Raw genomic sequence first — 16,310 nt, 5'->3', positions numbered from 1 at the left:
GCCATAGTAAGAAAGGCTGTGAAAGAAAGAAAAAAATTATATTTCATTCAGCCACGATCCTATCGTCATCATTAAGGTAAAAAAAATTTTCATACTTTTCAGCACATAACTTATTTTGTAGTAAAGAAGCAATGTGATAACAAACATGAAAGACAAGTGTTATTTTGGTATTTTGAGATTTCATCTAGGAAATATCTATCCCTCAAGTACAGTCGTTAATGTTTTACATGCTGTACTGACATTTGTTGTAGTTCTGTTCAAAGTGTTACCATTAAGAGTTGACTCTTGTGTTCAATTCAAATTCTTTGTTTAAAATGTTATTAAAAATAAAACTCAGGGTTGATGTCTGCATTGTCTCATATTTTTATGTGTGATTTGAACTTTTGGGCAAGGAATCTATTAATCATTATTATTATAGTATTATTATTATTAATATTATTATTATTATTATCATTGACAGATTATTATTATTATTATTATGTTGTTTGTCCAGGCTGCTGTTTGTATGTAATATATGAGTTTTATTGGCTTTAAATTTGAAATTTAAATTTTATTTAAGAAATTCACTGGTTCATTACAAAGGAATGAGAGCTCCTGTAAAACAATAAAAAATAAATAATTTTAACTAAAACCAAGAAAAAATACAGATCGGTTCTAGATTAGGGATGTGTAACATAATTTCCTGGTGTTCGTGGGAGGCTAAATTGTAGCAAAGAATAAGTATTATAGAATATATAATGTTCTGAAATAGTATAGCATAAAAGTACAGAAGCTTTTGTTAACCATATATTACTTTTACTATAAATTAAGGGAAATATTTGCAGTACTACTAGTATCTAGACAGTACTGCATTACATCAGCTTTGAGCAGTTCTATGTTCAAATGGCTTTTATATTAAAGGAAAATTTCTTATTTTAAATGTGCAATTACAGTAATGAAACAAGTAAAGAAAGTTTTAGAGTTTAATATTTAACATTTTAAAAATTAAATGTTTTTTTTAGAAAATATTGTATCACTGCTGTCATTGAACCCTTATTCTGCCATTGAGATCGAAAGTATTTTGCCTCCAAAGGGGTTGGATTTTTTATTAGAATAAGTAAGCACATAATATAGAGTTCACTTAATTCCTCCTGTAGAGTCACTAATTCATGTGGATCCATACTTATTAAATTAAATGAGCAAAAATTGAAATTATAATTATTAAGATAATCTGTGATAAAATAATTTTGACTACTAATATTTAACAGTTATCAGCAATCAAGTTACTAGTAGAAATCAGTACAGGCGGCCCGCGGTTAACGGCGCAATCACTCAACGGCGAATCGGTTTTACGGCGGTCGTCAAAAATAATCATTAAAAAAATAAGGCATTTTAAAGGTATCTGTACGGCACAAATTTCAGTTAACAGCGCCGCTAGCGCCGTTGTCTAACGAGTTCATACATATGTAGAAATGCCGTTCAGACCATAAAGGTTATGCAAATTATATTAACAAATTTTATGGAGAGTTATTATGTAGGTATTAGGGTAAAATATATGCCTCTGACGCTGTCCTATGCCGAAAATATCGAGTTACATGAGTGCAAATTTAGCTATGGATGTGTCGATTCATAAATGTTCATGCTTTTGTTTAAAATGTGTATGAAAATGTATTACGTGAAAGGCATTTTTATTTCTGTACAGAAATATGATACAAAGGCAGCTTTTGAAACGCCCTTCACGTTATCAAATACGATGATTTTTCATGTTCTTTCTTGTAAGCCGCCGCCTGCCGCTCTTCCGAAAATATCGATTAAAAAAAGTGCAAATTACGCGATCGATGTGTGATTTTATAAAATGTTTATGCTTTTATGTTTAAAATGTATATGAAAATGTATTACGAATAGGGTATTTTTATTTCTGTGCAGAAATATGATAAAAAGGCAGCTTTTGAAACTCCCCTTTAAGTTATCGACTACGATGTTTTTTTCAAGTTCGTTCTTGTATGCCGCCGTCTGCCGCTCTTCCGAAAATATCGATTTAAAAAAAGTGCAAATTAGCGATCGATGTGTCGATTTTATAAATGTTTATGCTTTTATGTTTAAAATGTGTATGAAAATGTATTACGAATAGGGTATTTTTTATTTCTGTGCAGAAATATGATAAAAAGGCAGCTTTTGAAACTCCCCTTCAAGTTATCGACTACGATGTTTTTCAAGTTCGTCTTGTATGCCGCCGTCTGCCGCTCTTCCAAAAATATAGAGTTAAAAAAAAAAAAAAAAATTTAAAAAAAAAAAAAAAAAAAAAAAAAAAAAGTGCAAATTTAGCGATCGATGTGTCGATTTTTCAAATGTTTATGCTTTTATGTTTAAAATGTGTATGAAAATATATTGCGTAAAGGTATTTTCATTTTTGTACAGAAATAAGATACAAATTAAGGCAGCCTTTGTAACTACGCTCCACGTTGTCAGGGGATGGTTTTTCATGTTCGTTCTTGTCCGCCAGTTCCGAAAAATGCATTGTGTTATTTTATTAATTTTGCATCTTTTCCATAAATCCTTTAAAAATTTATACATTATTTCACTGTATCCAAGAATATTGTAAGTATTCTCATATTATTGTATTTTAATATACTACGGCAAACATAAGCCCGTATTCCGCGGAGCGGCCACTGTTGTGGTTTGAAATCAGCTGATGAATACGAGTCTGTTTTCACCATAACGCAATTCTGAGCGAATGCTTTTTCTTTTTTTGCTTCTAGTTAGCATAAACGAATATCTATATACTTGACTTATATGAGACAAAGTTATTTTTCCATATACAGCGTGTTTTTAGGTGGAAATATTTATTGAATATGTCTCGTTGTGAATGTGAACTACTATTTTTTTTCATTAACAGATTACGTTGGCGGCATGTTTATTGCGTAAAAAATTACGTGATTCCGTTCGCAATACGTAATCCTTTATCATCGTAATACGAACTTTACGTTATTTATCTTATATCGGCGTGAAACCAACAGTAAAATGTGTTCTTTCAAGCACAGTAGTTTTGATTAAAATGATTTTATCCCAATTTTATCTACAGTTGTGTGTGATGGCAGACGTTTACTGCAGTTTATCCTTGCTTGCCGATGTACGATAATAGTCATTAGCAGCTTGAACAGTTTTCTCAGCTTCAGTTATAACTAGGTTTAAATTTAACGGTATATTTCCCGATTGATCTTTTATCTATATTGATCTCTGATCTATAGCGAATAAAGTTATTACATTAAGATATCTCAGTTCTATTCTATACATAACGCCATTTATAACAAATACGGTAATGTTGCACTGTAGTACGATGATCGAAATACAAGCCAAACAGATGTTATCCAGTTCGGTTGTACTTAGAAAAAAAAAAAAAGTCGTTTCTCGTTCGGTTGTTTATGGCTGTACACGTTCACGCAACGAGTATATCGTTAAAACCATACTTTCATCATTCTCTTTTGCTGTTATTGAACTTATGTAACTAGAAGATGGATAAAGTTAGGCCATTGTAATTTGATCTCTCATAAAATCGAACTATCGTAAGACTAATGATCGTAACCTGAACACTACAGCTACCTGTACACTGTATAAACTTTATTATATCTTTACATACTCTAGACACCCACATGTACTGTACAGTAAATTCTATAGTACTATACTGCATAAATATAATTTTACTTATTGCGCCGTTGTGGGATTATGGCGCCTTTGACTGGTCTAGAGTTTCGAAAGAAGGTGTGCGGCGGCCGTAGGCTTTAAAATCGCTCAGCGTCGAAAATCGCTTGGCGTCGGTGGCCAGGAACGGAACCCCTGCCGCTAACCGAGGGCCGCCTGTACCTATACTTTATGCAGCTTGTATAATTAACTAAAAATTATAATTTATGTAACCTATAAGTATTAATGAGTAAATAGTTGGCAATTTTAATATGCATAACCCTGTTAAAAAATATCTACAATTATATATTAAAAATTTATTTCTATGTAAAAATATAGAACAGATACTTTCGAACACCTGAACAGTGTTCCTCATAAGTGTAACATTAAAATATAATGAATCATTACATTTTAACGTTACACTGATGAGGAACACCATTCAGGTGTTCGAAAGTCTGTTCTATATTTTTACATAGAAATATATTTTTAACATATAATTGTGGATATTTTTTAACAATTTTTCACGAAACTGTGGATTTCTTAACATGCATAACCCTACTTAGTACTACAATAGTACATCACTGGATCTTGCAGGAAGACTAGTAGGACAGATCATGAATTCAGATAGTCTCTGCTGTCTCACTGACAACTGAACAAAAACTGTACTTGTTTTCTCAAATACAAATGGGAATTTTCTTTTCAGTGGATGTCATACTTTGCTCATCCTGCATAGTTGTTAAATTTGAATGGGACACCACAGTAAAGATAATTATTTTATTTCAAAGTTTATCAATCAGTTCACAGATAGAGCCATACCCTGTTCTGTACCACATCCAAACAAACAAGAAGTACCTTGGTGGTCTCATATTTTTTCAGAATTGATAAAGCAAAAGCATTCAGTTGCTAGGAGATTAGACAATGTAAACAATAGTTTTAACAAAAATTATAAAAAACATTTACTTAAACTAAAATGTTTACTACGACAATAAAAATTCATGTGCCAAAACCAGTATATGTACAACAAACTTTGTGCTGAGCTTAGGAAATACATTATATGTGGAAGACTATCATGGAGACTATATGTATCAGAAATTTCCAGCTAGAGTATGTAGCCATCAGAAATTTCCAGCAATACCCCTTTACAAAATGTGTAGTTATTATTCAGGGAAATTACATTTATCAAGTCACCAAGACATGCTATTCAAAAAATGGAAACAATTTCCTTGACCTCCCAGAAATAAGCAATGTGTTAGGCTAGAGTTTTACACTTATAAGCAGCAGCAAAAACCTAAACAATATTGTAAAATATAAACTAAACCTGATTGAAACCAGCTGAATTTTGAAATGACAGTAGTTATATGTTACAATTTAAAATTTATTTGAAGAATAATATGTGCTTTCAAATGGTAACTATTGAATCTGCTCTTGGAAGAGATAACATTTGTTTTGAAATCAGACATGTAGCACCTATCTAAATCATGATTTTGTATATGACACTTACCCAGTACTAATTATATAGCTATTAGTTTCCATGTTCAATTTCAAGGGTAGCGCTTCGATTGCTCAGAGTAGGTATACAGTGCTGTCCCCCAACAGCAGTACTACTAGGAACGACTTAACTAAGCACTTCGTTCTGTTTTCTGCTGTGCTTGACTAAACATCAAGTGCTTACAGCAGCTTTTTCTTATTTTTTGGTTACATTATATCACCAGATTTCGATAGTGTTGCACAACTACCAGAACGCATTTGTAGCCTTCAAGCAGGATGGGTCTTGTTTTTGGGTTGTTTAATTCAGATTAGCATCAAGCCAGATACAGGCAGTCCCTGTCTTACGACAGGGGTTCTGCTCTTGAGAAGCGTCGTAAGCCGAAAATTGCCGTAAGCAAGAACATCGTCAAAAATCCTAAGAAAACTCTTTTTAGATTTTTTAGATTTATCTTCCCGCCACTGGTCAGTGGCATAAGGCTGATACAGTTTCTCTCCATCTGTCTCTATCCCGAGCCATTTCCCTCGCTTCCTCTAAGTTTTGGATTTCATCCTCAAGATCCCTGACAATTATGTCTATCCACCTCGTTCTTGGTCTACCCAGCGGTCTTCTTCCTATTTGTACTGCTCTCAGTGCTCTCCTGGGGTCTCTATTCTCTTCCATCCTCTCAACATGTCCAAACCATTTCAGCCTTCCCCTCTTCAACCTGGTACTGACTGGCCTTTGCCTCAATCTCACCCTGATGTCTTCATTTCTAACATAATCATCCCATTTAATGCCAAGTATTCTTCTCAGCAGCTTCATCTCAAAAGCATCCAACCTTTTCTCCTCTGTTCTGGTCAGTGCCCAGGTGGACGAGCCATACATCAGGATTGGTAGTACTACTGCATTGAATATTCTCATCTTAGTTCTCAAGCTGATTTCATGCCTCGACCAAACGTTTTTTTCTCAGAACCTCAAAAGCTCTTGCTGCTCCTAGTTTTCTTCTTTGTATATCTTCAATTTGCCATCCCGTCTGCTGTTACCACACTTCCCAAGTAAACAAACTTCTCAACTTGCTTGAGTTCCTGTCCTCTGATTGTCATATCCTCCATGTGCACCCAATCATCATCCTTACTCACAACCATGATCTCGCTCTTCTTTGTGCTGATGTTCAAGCCAAAATTCTGTGTCTCTGTCTCCATCCTCATTACCATACCTACCAGCACCAGCCACGTATCAGCAACCAACGCAACATCATCAGCAAAGTCCAAATCCATAAAAACTTCTCCACCAATACTAGCCCCTCTGTTTTCATTCTCCATCACTCTTCTCATTATATGGTCAATATATACATTAAACAAGGTGGGTGACATAACACATCCCTGTCTTAGCCCACTTCCAACTGGGAACCATTCACTTTGCTGTCCATCCAGCTGTACACAGCTGCACACTCCTTGGTACCAGTTCTTTAGTATCCTTATCACTTTCAGTGGTATACCATAGTGTTCTGCCACTCTCCACATTCCATCTCTCCATACTGAATCATAACGCTTTCTCCACCGTCTATAAAAGCACAGAATATTGGCTTTGCATACTCCCATCTCTTCTCAATTATCTGTCTTAAGGTGAAAATTTGATCCACTGTTGACCTTCCACTTCTAAAACCACACTGCTGTTCTCTAAGTTTCTCTTCTACTATAGGTCTTATTCTGTTAAGTATTACTCTCATGAATATCTTCCCTGGGACTGACAGTAAACTTATGCCCCGATAGTTACCACACTCCCTTTTGCTTCCCTTAGAAAACTCTACTACATATTAATGCTTTGGTGTATAAAAAAACTATGAAAACTGCATTTTTATTGCATGTTTCATCAAAGAAACCTTCAAATCTTGATTATTTTATCTTTTTGGAGATGTATTTCTTCCATCAGATCAGCGTCGCAAGCGGCACAACCCTGGAACATGCGTCGTAAACCTGGAAATAGCTCTTGAATGAAACACCATTCAATTAAGCTAAATACTTTCGCATATTAAGTAAACTCTTGTTATCCGCATGTTTGATAATCGTAAATTTGGTACAACACAATAACGGTAAATTAAACTATAAATTTCATAAACGCAAAAAATCGCTGAACAACACGAGTTTATATATTTTTTTATTGCTAAAAACTCCTGAACAGCGTGGTTCAAAACCCAAAAATTGCCCTCAAAACTTTGTGTGTGTATTGTTAAAATGCGCTGTAGTTCCAATAATGCTTGCGTATTTGTTTACAAATTATCCCGGTGAATTTGATAACAGATAACAGACCATGGGGATTTGTTGTGTTCTAGATACCACAATGTTCGTGTTGACAGTGTTCTTCCATGCTCGATTTGAAAATGTCTCCCAAACATTCATCTTCTAAGTCTCCTGCCTCTAATATTGCTAAGAAGCCTTGTAAGGTGATGTCATTCGAAGAGAAGATGGATATAGTTTGGTGTTATAACCAAGGGCAACCCACCGCACCATGGTATTGCATGCAAAATATATATGCCAAAGGCCAGGCACTGGGACCTATGAGATTATTCTGTGCACTGAAAGGGGAAATTGAGAGTAGAGAGGTTTGAAAGGTGTAACATTGGGTTAAGTATATCTCAGTTTTACCAGACCACTGTGCTGATGAACAGCTCTCCTAGGGATGGCCCAAAGGATTAGATATTTTTACTTGGCTAGGAACCAATTGGTCACCTAGTAACGGGACCTACAGATTATTGTGGGATCCGAACCACATTATATCGAGAAATGAATTTTTATCACTAGAAATACATTCCTCTGATTCCACGTTGGCTGCGCCGAGAATTGAACTCCGGACCACCGGATTGGTAGACGAGCGCGAAAACCACTCATCCAACAAGGAACTATATGTATAACAGTGGGAAAGCCTTGTAGTTGCACTCTGACACAATTGTTATGAGAGGGTAGGATGGAAGAATGAGAATATGACTGGAGGTTCAGGAAAAAGAATAAAAGGGATTGCAGCTTGGGCCCAAATGACACTGCAAACACCCTTAAGTAATACCTACAGTGTACCACTTGTGAGGAACACTGACAGATCGACCCTGTAAAGGGGGAATGGATACTGTGTAGCCCTGCATAGTTTATTTTTAATTTTTTAGGAAATATATATATATATATATATATATATATATATATATATATATATATATATACATATATATATATATATATATATATATATATATATATATATATATATATATATTGTATACTTTTGGCATTCATCAGCCTTGCCAAATAAAAGTAAAATACTTGGGAACCTGAAAGGAAATGATGAAACTACCTTCAGTGGCAACTTAATTTCAGGTCTCGAATAATAACATTCATATCCCCTTATGTATTGCATGGTATATATTATAGAGAATCAAATGGAAAGGACAAGTCTTTGATACCAAAATATTTTCAGTAGTACTCCATTCAGGATTCATTTAGTCTTGGGAAATTGGAATTTATGAAGGGCATTGGTAAAGGAATAAAACAACTTTGAACCACAATTAAATTAAAAACTAACTTGTTTAAAACATTTTATTCATTCAACAGTTATAAAAATGCCAGGATCTGCAATGACAACAGTTTTGTGTAAAGAAAGTAAAAAGTTAGGGAAAAAACTTCCAATATAGATTTATAATCTCTGGCAAAACATGTCTGAATACATATTAGGAAAGAAATTTGACACATGACATTCCAACTTTTTATACTAACATGACTAACCAAACCAAAGCCCACTGTAATAGTACCACACCCCATGTGAAATCCTGGTAACTTAGAAAAAATGTATGCCTCAAAAGTAGCATTTAATTAAAAGCCACTACATCGCAATGTTCATCATATGTCAAATGAATCTTTAAGAATATTTCAACTAAATAGTACCACCATTACCAGTTATTTTTTCAACTAGCAATCTAAAGGACTATGATGATAAACTACATAAATCATTATTTCTTTACAAAATTATTCAATTTGGTTGCAATCTTTCACATTGTAAAACTTATTACATGTTTGTCTTGTGTATTCTTCATTAACAGTGATTTTATTGTTTTACAGTTGGTGATTTTAGAAACAATTTTTTCTAATTAAATTAAATGTATTATAACTATATTTGCGCCTTTAACAAATGTACATTCAATTTACAATAACTATGGAAGGTACAGTTTTTAGTCCCCATAAAATGGCTAAAATTATTGCACATTTCCTATGATATCGCAGAAGAAACACAAACTGTAAATTTGAATTTTTAACAAATACACAATAAACAGATTTGAAGGTGGATTGATAAATTGCAAAAACCAAAACAAAACATTTTTGTAATCCATAAACTAAGCAGGTAAATTATTGTCAACAAAAAATGGATTGACTGTGAGTGTTAATTGTATAGTAAAATTACAATTTGTTAAATATAAAAATTTGAAGTAGAAATTGCCTTGAAATTACATTTAGAACTTTGTTTACAAACTTGAGCATATGATTGTGCACATTTCATGACCAGTGTTACAAAATGTATAACACTGATGCCTTTGGCACCACAGTAAGTTACTGATTGGTTGTGTTTGTCACTGTATAACAGAATGAAGCTCTTGTCTAACAGTTATCTTCTGTAAGTAGTATTCTAATCACAACTTCCCTATGCTACAGTGCAATATTACACTTAAAATATATTAAAATTGGAATGCAATTTCTTTACCTTGTTAAGTTACATGGGGAACTTATAAAAGCATATCACTACAACCAACAGTTTATCTATGATGAGAGATAATACTAATTAGATATTTCATCTTGCCTTCAGATACCTACTAAAAGGTAAGCATGACTATCCTTGCTAAACTACTGGGTTTATTGCCCTTTATAACAAACTAAATAGAATTGGATAACTAAAGTTCACTCACTCTCAGAAAATTAATGGAATGTACAGTTAATGAATACACTAACATAATGGATAGATAATTAATTAACCTTAAACCTTTTGTCTATGTTAAAATATCTGAAATGTTATGGTACTGATGATTAGTATAAGGTATTGACCTTTGCATGTTAATTGTTATAAGTACATGGAACTGATCTTTGCATGTTATTCACTTCTTGTCAAGAGGGTCAACAGTTAAAACTAGATCATTTATCAGGAGGCAGTAGGATAATGTTACATCAAAGTTTTATCATGGCCACTTCTGGGGATTGTCACACAAAGATTCGTGTATAATTTCAGCATTTGTTTATGCTTATCTGAGGATGCTTTCATAATCATGGAGACTATCTAAATTCTTTTTTTCACTCATATGGCTTTATTTCACACAACCCTCCTTCAGAACATTTTGTAAGTGGTTTTCCATCTTTCTTAACAAAGGTAATTATGATTTAGTAAACCATCATTAGATGATTCTCGTGTTTGGTTATATACCATAAAATTTATTGTGACTGGGAGCTTCTAAGTGTCTGAATCACTTTTTGTATATTTATCCATCGGTCGTCACCATACTATTTTTGGTGTCATTTATCACTTCCTCAAAATTTTTAGAATAGGATGCTACTACAGAACACAGGTTCTCTGCTGTAGTTTGCGATTGTTTTTTCTTGAATTTTACTGTCTGTTGTTGCCTAATAACAAGGCATGTCCTTTAAGCTTGTTTCCCAAGAACTTATGTATACAAAGGCTTGAAGCAACTGACTCATTCAAAAGAAGTGTAGTGTATCTTATTTTCTGTTCAGGTTGTGGTTTTTTTTTTTTTTTTTCCATCAATGTGTGTGGAGTATAAAGTTCGATTCAGACACTTGAAATTCAGTTTCCTTCCTTTCTGCTCTAGTTTTTTATTTTTATTATTATAACATCCTTTTATTATATCTTCAGGGACTGAATTTCTTGACGGCCTTTTACCTTAAACTACTTAGGTAATAAGGTGCCTTCTATTTGCAGTCTCGTAATTTACCCCTACGAGATCAGTGGAAGAGCTCTGAGGCAACTTTACCTCTTTCAGAAAGGGAAGACGTCTGGATTTTGTATTTTGTTCTGCCCAAACTAAATGTCAACCATTTTACTATAAGGGAACTGTAAATCTGTCAGTCATACTTCATTGTCTTCAGCAGTAAATATAAAAATCTGATTCTTCCCATTCTGTAGTTTTGAAAGAGAGCAAGTTCAAGGAAGACACTAACAGGAGTGAAGGTTTGGTGGTACTTATATTTTTGTGGGAACCCCACCATCTACCTGAACAACAAAATTCAATTGTACCTTTCTTTTTTTCTTCCTGATCTCCATTACTTTGTCAGATAGGGTCAACAAGGAATAATGTTGCTGGTCCTGGATCCAAAGGTTTGAGCTCGAAAAACCTGGTTGGTTTTCCTGTGTTCTTGCAATTCTGTCTTGTTACACTACAATGTTATTCCTGTTTTATTTTCTTTCAAGTTTGCGTATGAATAGCTATCAGGTACGGTCAGCAAGGAATGGCCTTCTATGTCTTCAAAAGACTGAAGATATCCCTTGTGAAGGAAAGGTTCAGTTTAAAACTCGATGGTTTCAATGATTCTGTTCATGCAAGCTTATCTTAGACTATGTGAATGCCTGTGATGTTCATTTCTCTCTTTCTCTCTATCTTCTGATGTTGTTTATGGGCAGAGATGTCTGCTCTGTCTTTCAAAGTACACTATGCATTCAAGAGGAATTTTGTCACCATTCCAGGAAAGATGACCTTCCCATCTGTATTTGGAAAGTTCTTTTCTAGTCATCATATCTAGTTTTGAGTACATACCAGCACTTGTAATAGTAAATGTCAGCTTTTCTCCACTTTTGCAGCCTAGCATGCTTCATAAATCATTAACAAATTTAGGTTTGATGTTTTGTATTTTTATTTCTTCTCCTCTTCATATATGAATGGTAACTTTCCTTGCAGATGTTCACAGAGTAGGAAACTGGATTTTGTTGCATAAAATGGACTTGTATTTGGGTAGGCCCTAACAGCTCATCCCCACTTGACGTTCATAGACCTGATTTTTAATTTTTAATGTTGAGAATATATATATATATATATATATTATATATATATATATATATATATATATATATATATATATATATATATATATATATATATATATATAATATATAGGATATCGATATAGATATAGGATATAGATATAGATATAGATATAGATATAGATATAATTATATAGATATCAGATATAGGATATAGAATAGATATAGATATATATATATATATATATATATATCTATATATATATATATATAATATATATATATATTTTTTTTTTTTTTTTTTTTTTTTTTTTTGCCAGAAAGTTATCATTTTTGTTATTCAGTCTTTAACCAAGGGTAAAATCATGCCAGCAAGGGTGACAGCTGTGGCCAGTTTTTTTTTTTATTTTTTTTTATTAGTTTTTGCTATTGCCAGATAGATCTGATTTTAATCATTATCCCCCTTGAGGAGTAATGCTATGAAAAGTCTGTTTCCATATAATTCAACAGCATTTGAATTGACATCTAAAAAAGAAAATTTAGTACACAGGTATATTTTTTCCATTCCGTATACGTACCGTACATATTTTGATTCTTGAAATTTGTACGGGGTACAATATACATTGTCTAATAATTCAGGCCACAATCACGATATGCAAGGGGTAACAAATGTAATAAAGCTAGTGAGGAATGAGTACCAATTAAGTTTTTTTAATTTTGCCATTATCTTTACAATTTTGTAATGAGCATTGAAGGAAATTTAAATGTTGGGAAAAAAACCCTCCAAACATTTATGTTAACTCTAACAAATTTTGCTGAACTCCTGGGGACTTTAGTATAACTAATTTCCTGTTAGTATAAGGTGATCAAGAGAAATAAAAAAATTACTTATAATTTTAGTATAGTAATTCTAGCAGCTGGTTATCAATAGTATTTCTATCATGGTAAATTTTGTTGGTGATTGTATGAATACTATGTAGATTGTGAATAAAACCTATATCCTATGAAAAGTAAATTTATGTTTAAGTTTCACCTGTACAATTACTGTACAGTATAACCAGCTTCTTGTGAGAAATATAGCATCATATTTTGTCAGGTTAAGGCACATGTAACAATATAGTATTATTGTATTGCATGAAATAAGAACAGATTTGTGGCTTAATGAACATTACATAATGTAAAGTGAATTAAAGGCCACATATTTTCAATTTAAGAAGTTCAGGTGCAGTGTGTGTGTGTATTTAAAACCGCATTTCCTAGTCAAGCTAAAATTGACAGTCGATGTACATCATTGCTGGATTCTTACTTTTAATAGTTACATCAGTGCTGTGACCAGCACTGTATGTAGTATATTTATTGTACTTTTCATTGTCCAGAATTGGGGACTTGTAACCAATTGTAGCAGGATTGGAGATAGGTGTACATTCAATGTGGTTTATACACAATATCTTTAATAGTTTACTTGTGCAACTGTGCACACCACTTCATATAAATTTTCCTTGGTACGTAGTATGTTAAGCCTGCTAGTGTTTTAAATCATGATGTGAATGTAGAAGCTCAGTATATACATTTCACTTTGCTTTTTTCTTGCAGTATAGATTCAGAATGCTACATGTAAGTACCAAATAAATCTAGCTAGGTTGCCTTTAGGTTGGTCAAATGTTCTTGCATACTCTCAAAATAATAATTGGCATACTTTCAAAACAATAATTGAAATACTTTAGTGTATGCAAATCTATAGGTGTATGTGGTAAAGTATGATTGAATAGGTAAGAAGGTAATTATGACATGAATGTTTTATTTCTATAGAAATGATAGTTCAAATTCACACAATTGTCTTTTCTTCATTGAAAACTAGTTAATAAAAAAATTAATTTTTATGGGAAAATTTTTTTTTCTTACTACAGGGTTCAAGATTATTGTAGTGAAAGTATATTCTTTTGCTTTTTGTCACCAATATAAAGCTTCCAAGCCATAAAACTGAAATTGGTAAATAATTTCCCTTCAAGGTCAAGAAATGTAATTTTAATTTTAATGGATAACACATTTTTGCAATCAATTCCTTTCCAGGAAATGAGTGATGTTATTTATCTTTGAATAGTCTGTTTATTGTATTGAATGACTCCTTTGTCGAATGTTTTGAGATGGACCTACAACCATACAAATATGACCTTCAATGTCAATGTTTTCTAGAAAAACCAAATGAGAATCTTGTGTAGTATGTATACTTTGCATATGCCATACTACAGTGTACTGTACTATAAACTTTAATGGACCAGTCACTGGCTTCCTATTAACTATAAAATTTTCTTAAAAAGTCTTGCAAAAGGCGTTGGTATGGTAGACTCATGAACAATATTCCTTGCTATAAAATCTTTTATTGTTTTTAAGCAGATTCTAGCTGGTGCGAGAAGATTTATCCTATTGTTAAGACCTCAGGTTTGTTAGCTATGAAAAATACAAATTGATTAAAAATTTGTCATATCATTCATAAATTCATGTAGTTGTAGCATTGTTGTAACTTTCAAATTTACAGCACCTTGAGCAGCAATTATCCACTGTCTGCAATACATTTTGTATTCTACAATCAAACGGTATTCCTCATCTAAGCTAATATAGAGCTTTGTTAAGATATTCCCTTACACAGGTTTTTACACTTATTTATATAATAATGGACCTCACATTTTAAATTTTGGAAAATCTTGCTTTATGCTGTTGAAATTTTGTGGAAAATTCAAATTATCATCAATAAGATTAATTAAATCAACTAGGGGAAATTGTGGACAAAATTTTCTGAGCAGCCTTACAATATAGTAATAACACTTCACTGAAGATTGTGGTGTTATACTAATCTTTACAAAATGGTTAAGATAAACTTAAATTTGCAAAATTCACTTACTTTTTTTTTCTTTGTAAAAAACTAAATGAGCCTTTGGGCATGTAAAAAAAGGTTGACCAGTGACATTGCACTACATAGGACCATACAAGTCAAGGTCAAGGTCATCATCTGAATCAAGATCATCGTCCAGTTCTCCACTCCAAAAGGCAACTTCTTTGGTAAAATCACCAAGGTTTCTCTCCTTGGTCATTCCAAACTTAGGGTCAACTCTGTAGAATAAAAGAGAGGTGGTGAAATACTGGGTGTTTTTGAAATTTCAATAGTGTTTAGTACAGTACTGTATATAAATATAGAGATGCAAACTTGACTGTTAATCTCTTTTCATGGTAAAAAGAAAATAGAATATGCTGAAACAAACTTGTACTAATGCCTTGTTAGAGATTAAAAGTTTTAAAGACTCAAATTTTCGAGTCCGTGAATGGTTATCATAGTGACATCATGATAATATTCTTAAATATTTTAAAATGTTATAATTAAACTATAAATGCCTAAAATGGTTATCATAGTGACATCATGATTATGTATATTCTTAAATGTTTTAATCTGTTATACTTTAGTAGTTAAACTGTAAATACCTGAAAATATGTACAGAACAAAATGCGTAAACTTTTGTTAATTGTATCTTAAATGAATAAAAATGCAAAACGGTGGAAGGTTATTATTTTTTCAAGGGATACTGTGCATAATGAAATTCAGAGGGCTTCACAAATCTTGGTAAAGTAGGATAGTCATTCAGTGACATACAAAGAGGCCAATCCCAAAAACCCATCCTTGACATTTGATTTCTGTAGCAAAAAAAAAAAATTAAAATAAAATAAAATCCTTGACGCAGCAGAAATACAACTCCTTAGTTAACGAAGTAATGACATATAACTAGGTAATGACATGCATCAGGCTGAAAACACTTTTCCAAGGAGGGAACTGTGAATCCTTCCACAACATATGTATTAGTCTCCCCACTCTAATGCAAAATGTTTTTCCATCACCATGGTTTTTTTTTTTTTTTTTTTTTTTTTTTTTTTTTTTTTTTTTTTTTTTATACAAAACTGCCATTTCTTTCTCTGCCCTTGTTAAGGATTTCGAGGCCTTATCACATTCCCATACTTAATAATCCTGTTATTAAATGCTACCCTTTTCTCCTGTTAATTTCTCTTAGTCACAGGCAGATATCTTTTAATCCAACTTCAAATGTAAATGCTCTTATTTGTACTTATTCAACATCAGTGATGTGATTGGTGATTATCATCCTATATTCATGATAGGCAG

The 16,310-nt window shown here is 32.7% G+C and overlaps 2 protein-coding genes across 3 annotated transcripts in view; one reads left to right on the top strand and one right to left on the bottom strand.

Annotated features, from left to right (window-relative positions):
• Positions 1–999, top strand: part of LOC135212632 (mucin-3A-like) — a 9,961-nt gene extending 8,962 nt beyond the window's left edge. The window contains exon 3 of the mRNA XM_064246224.1: positions 1–999. This exon is cut by the window's left edge and continues 68 nt beyond it. Coding sequence (XP_064102294.1) covers positions 1–75 — 75 coding nt within the window. The 3' untranslated portion in view covers positions 76–999.
• Positions 1,000–12,450: 11,451 nt separating this feature from the next.
• LOC135212630 (cytosolic carboxypeptidase 1-like) overlaps positions 12,451–16,310 on the bottom strand; it is a 207,378-nt gene continuing 203,518 nt past the window's right edge. For both annotated transcript variants that reach the window (XM_064246222.1, XM_064246221.1), the window contains exon 24: positions 12,451–15,253. In XM_064246222.1, coding sequence (XP_064102292.1) covers positions 15,115–15,253 — 139 coding nt within the window. In that variant the 3' untranslated portion in view covers positions 12,451–15,114. The remainder of the gene's footprint in view (positions 15,254–16,310) is intronic.

This window comes from Macrobrachium nipponense, chromosome 41 (assembly GCF_015104395.2).
Source record: "Macrobrachium nipponense isolate FS-2020 chromosome 41, ASM1510439v2, whole genome shotgun sequence".
Taxonomy (NCBI): domain Eukaryota; kingdom Metazoa; phylum Arthropoda; class Malacostraca; order Decapoda; family Palaemonidae; genus Macrobrachium; species Macrobrachium nipponense.
Note: the sequence above shows the minus strand (reverse complement) of the source record. Positions and strands in the feature narration are given on the sequence as shown.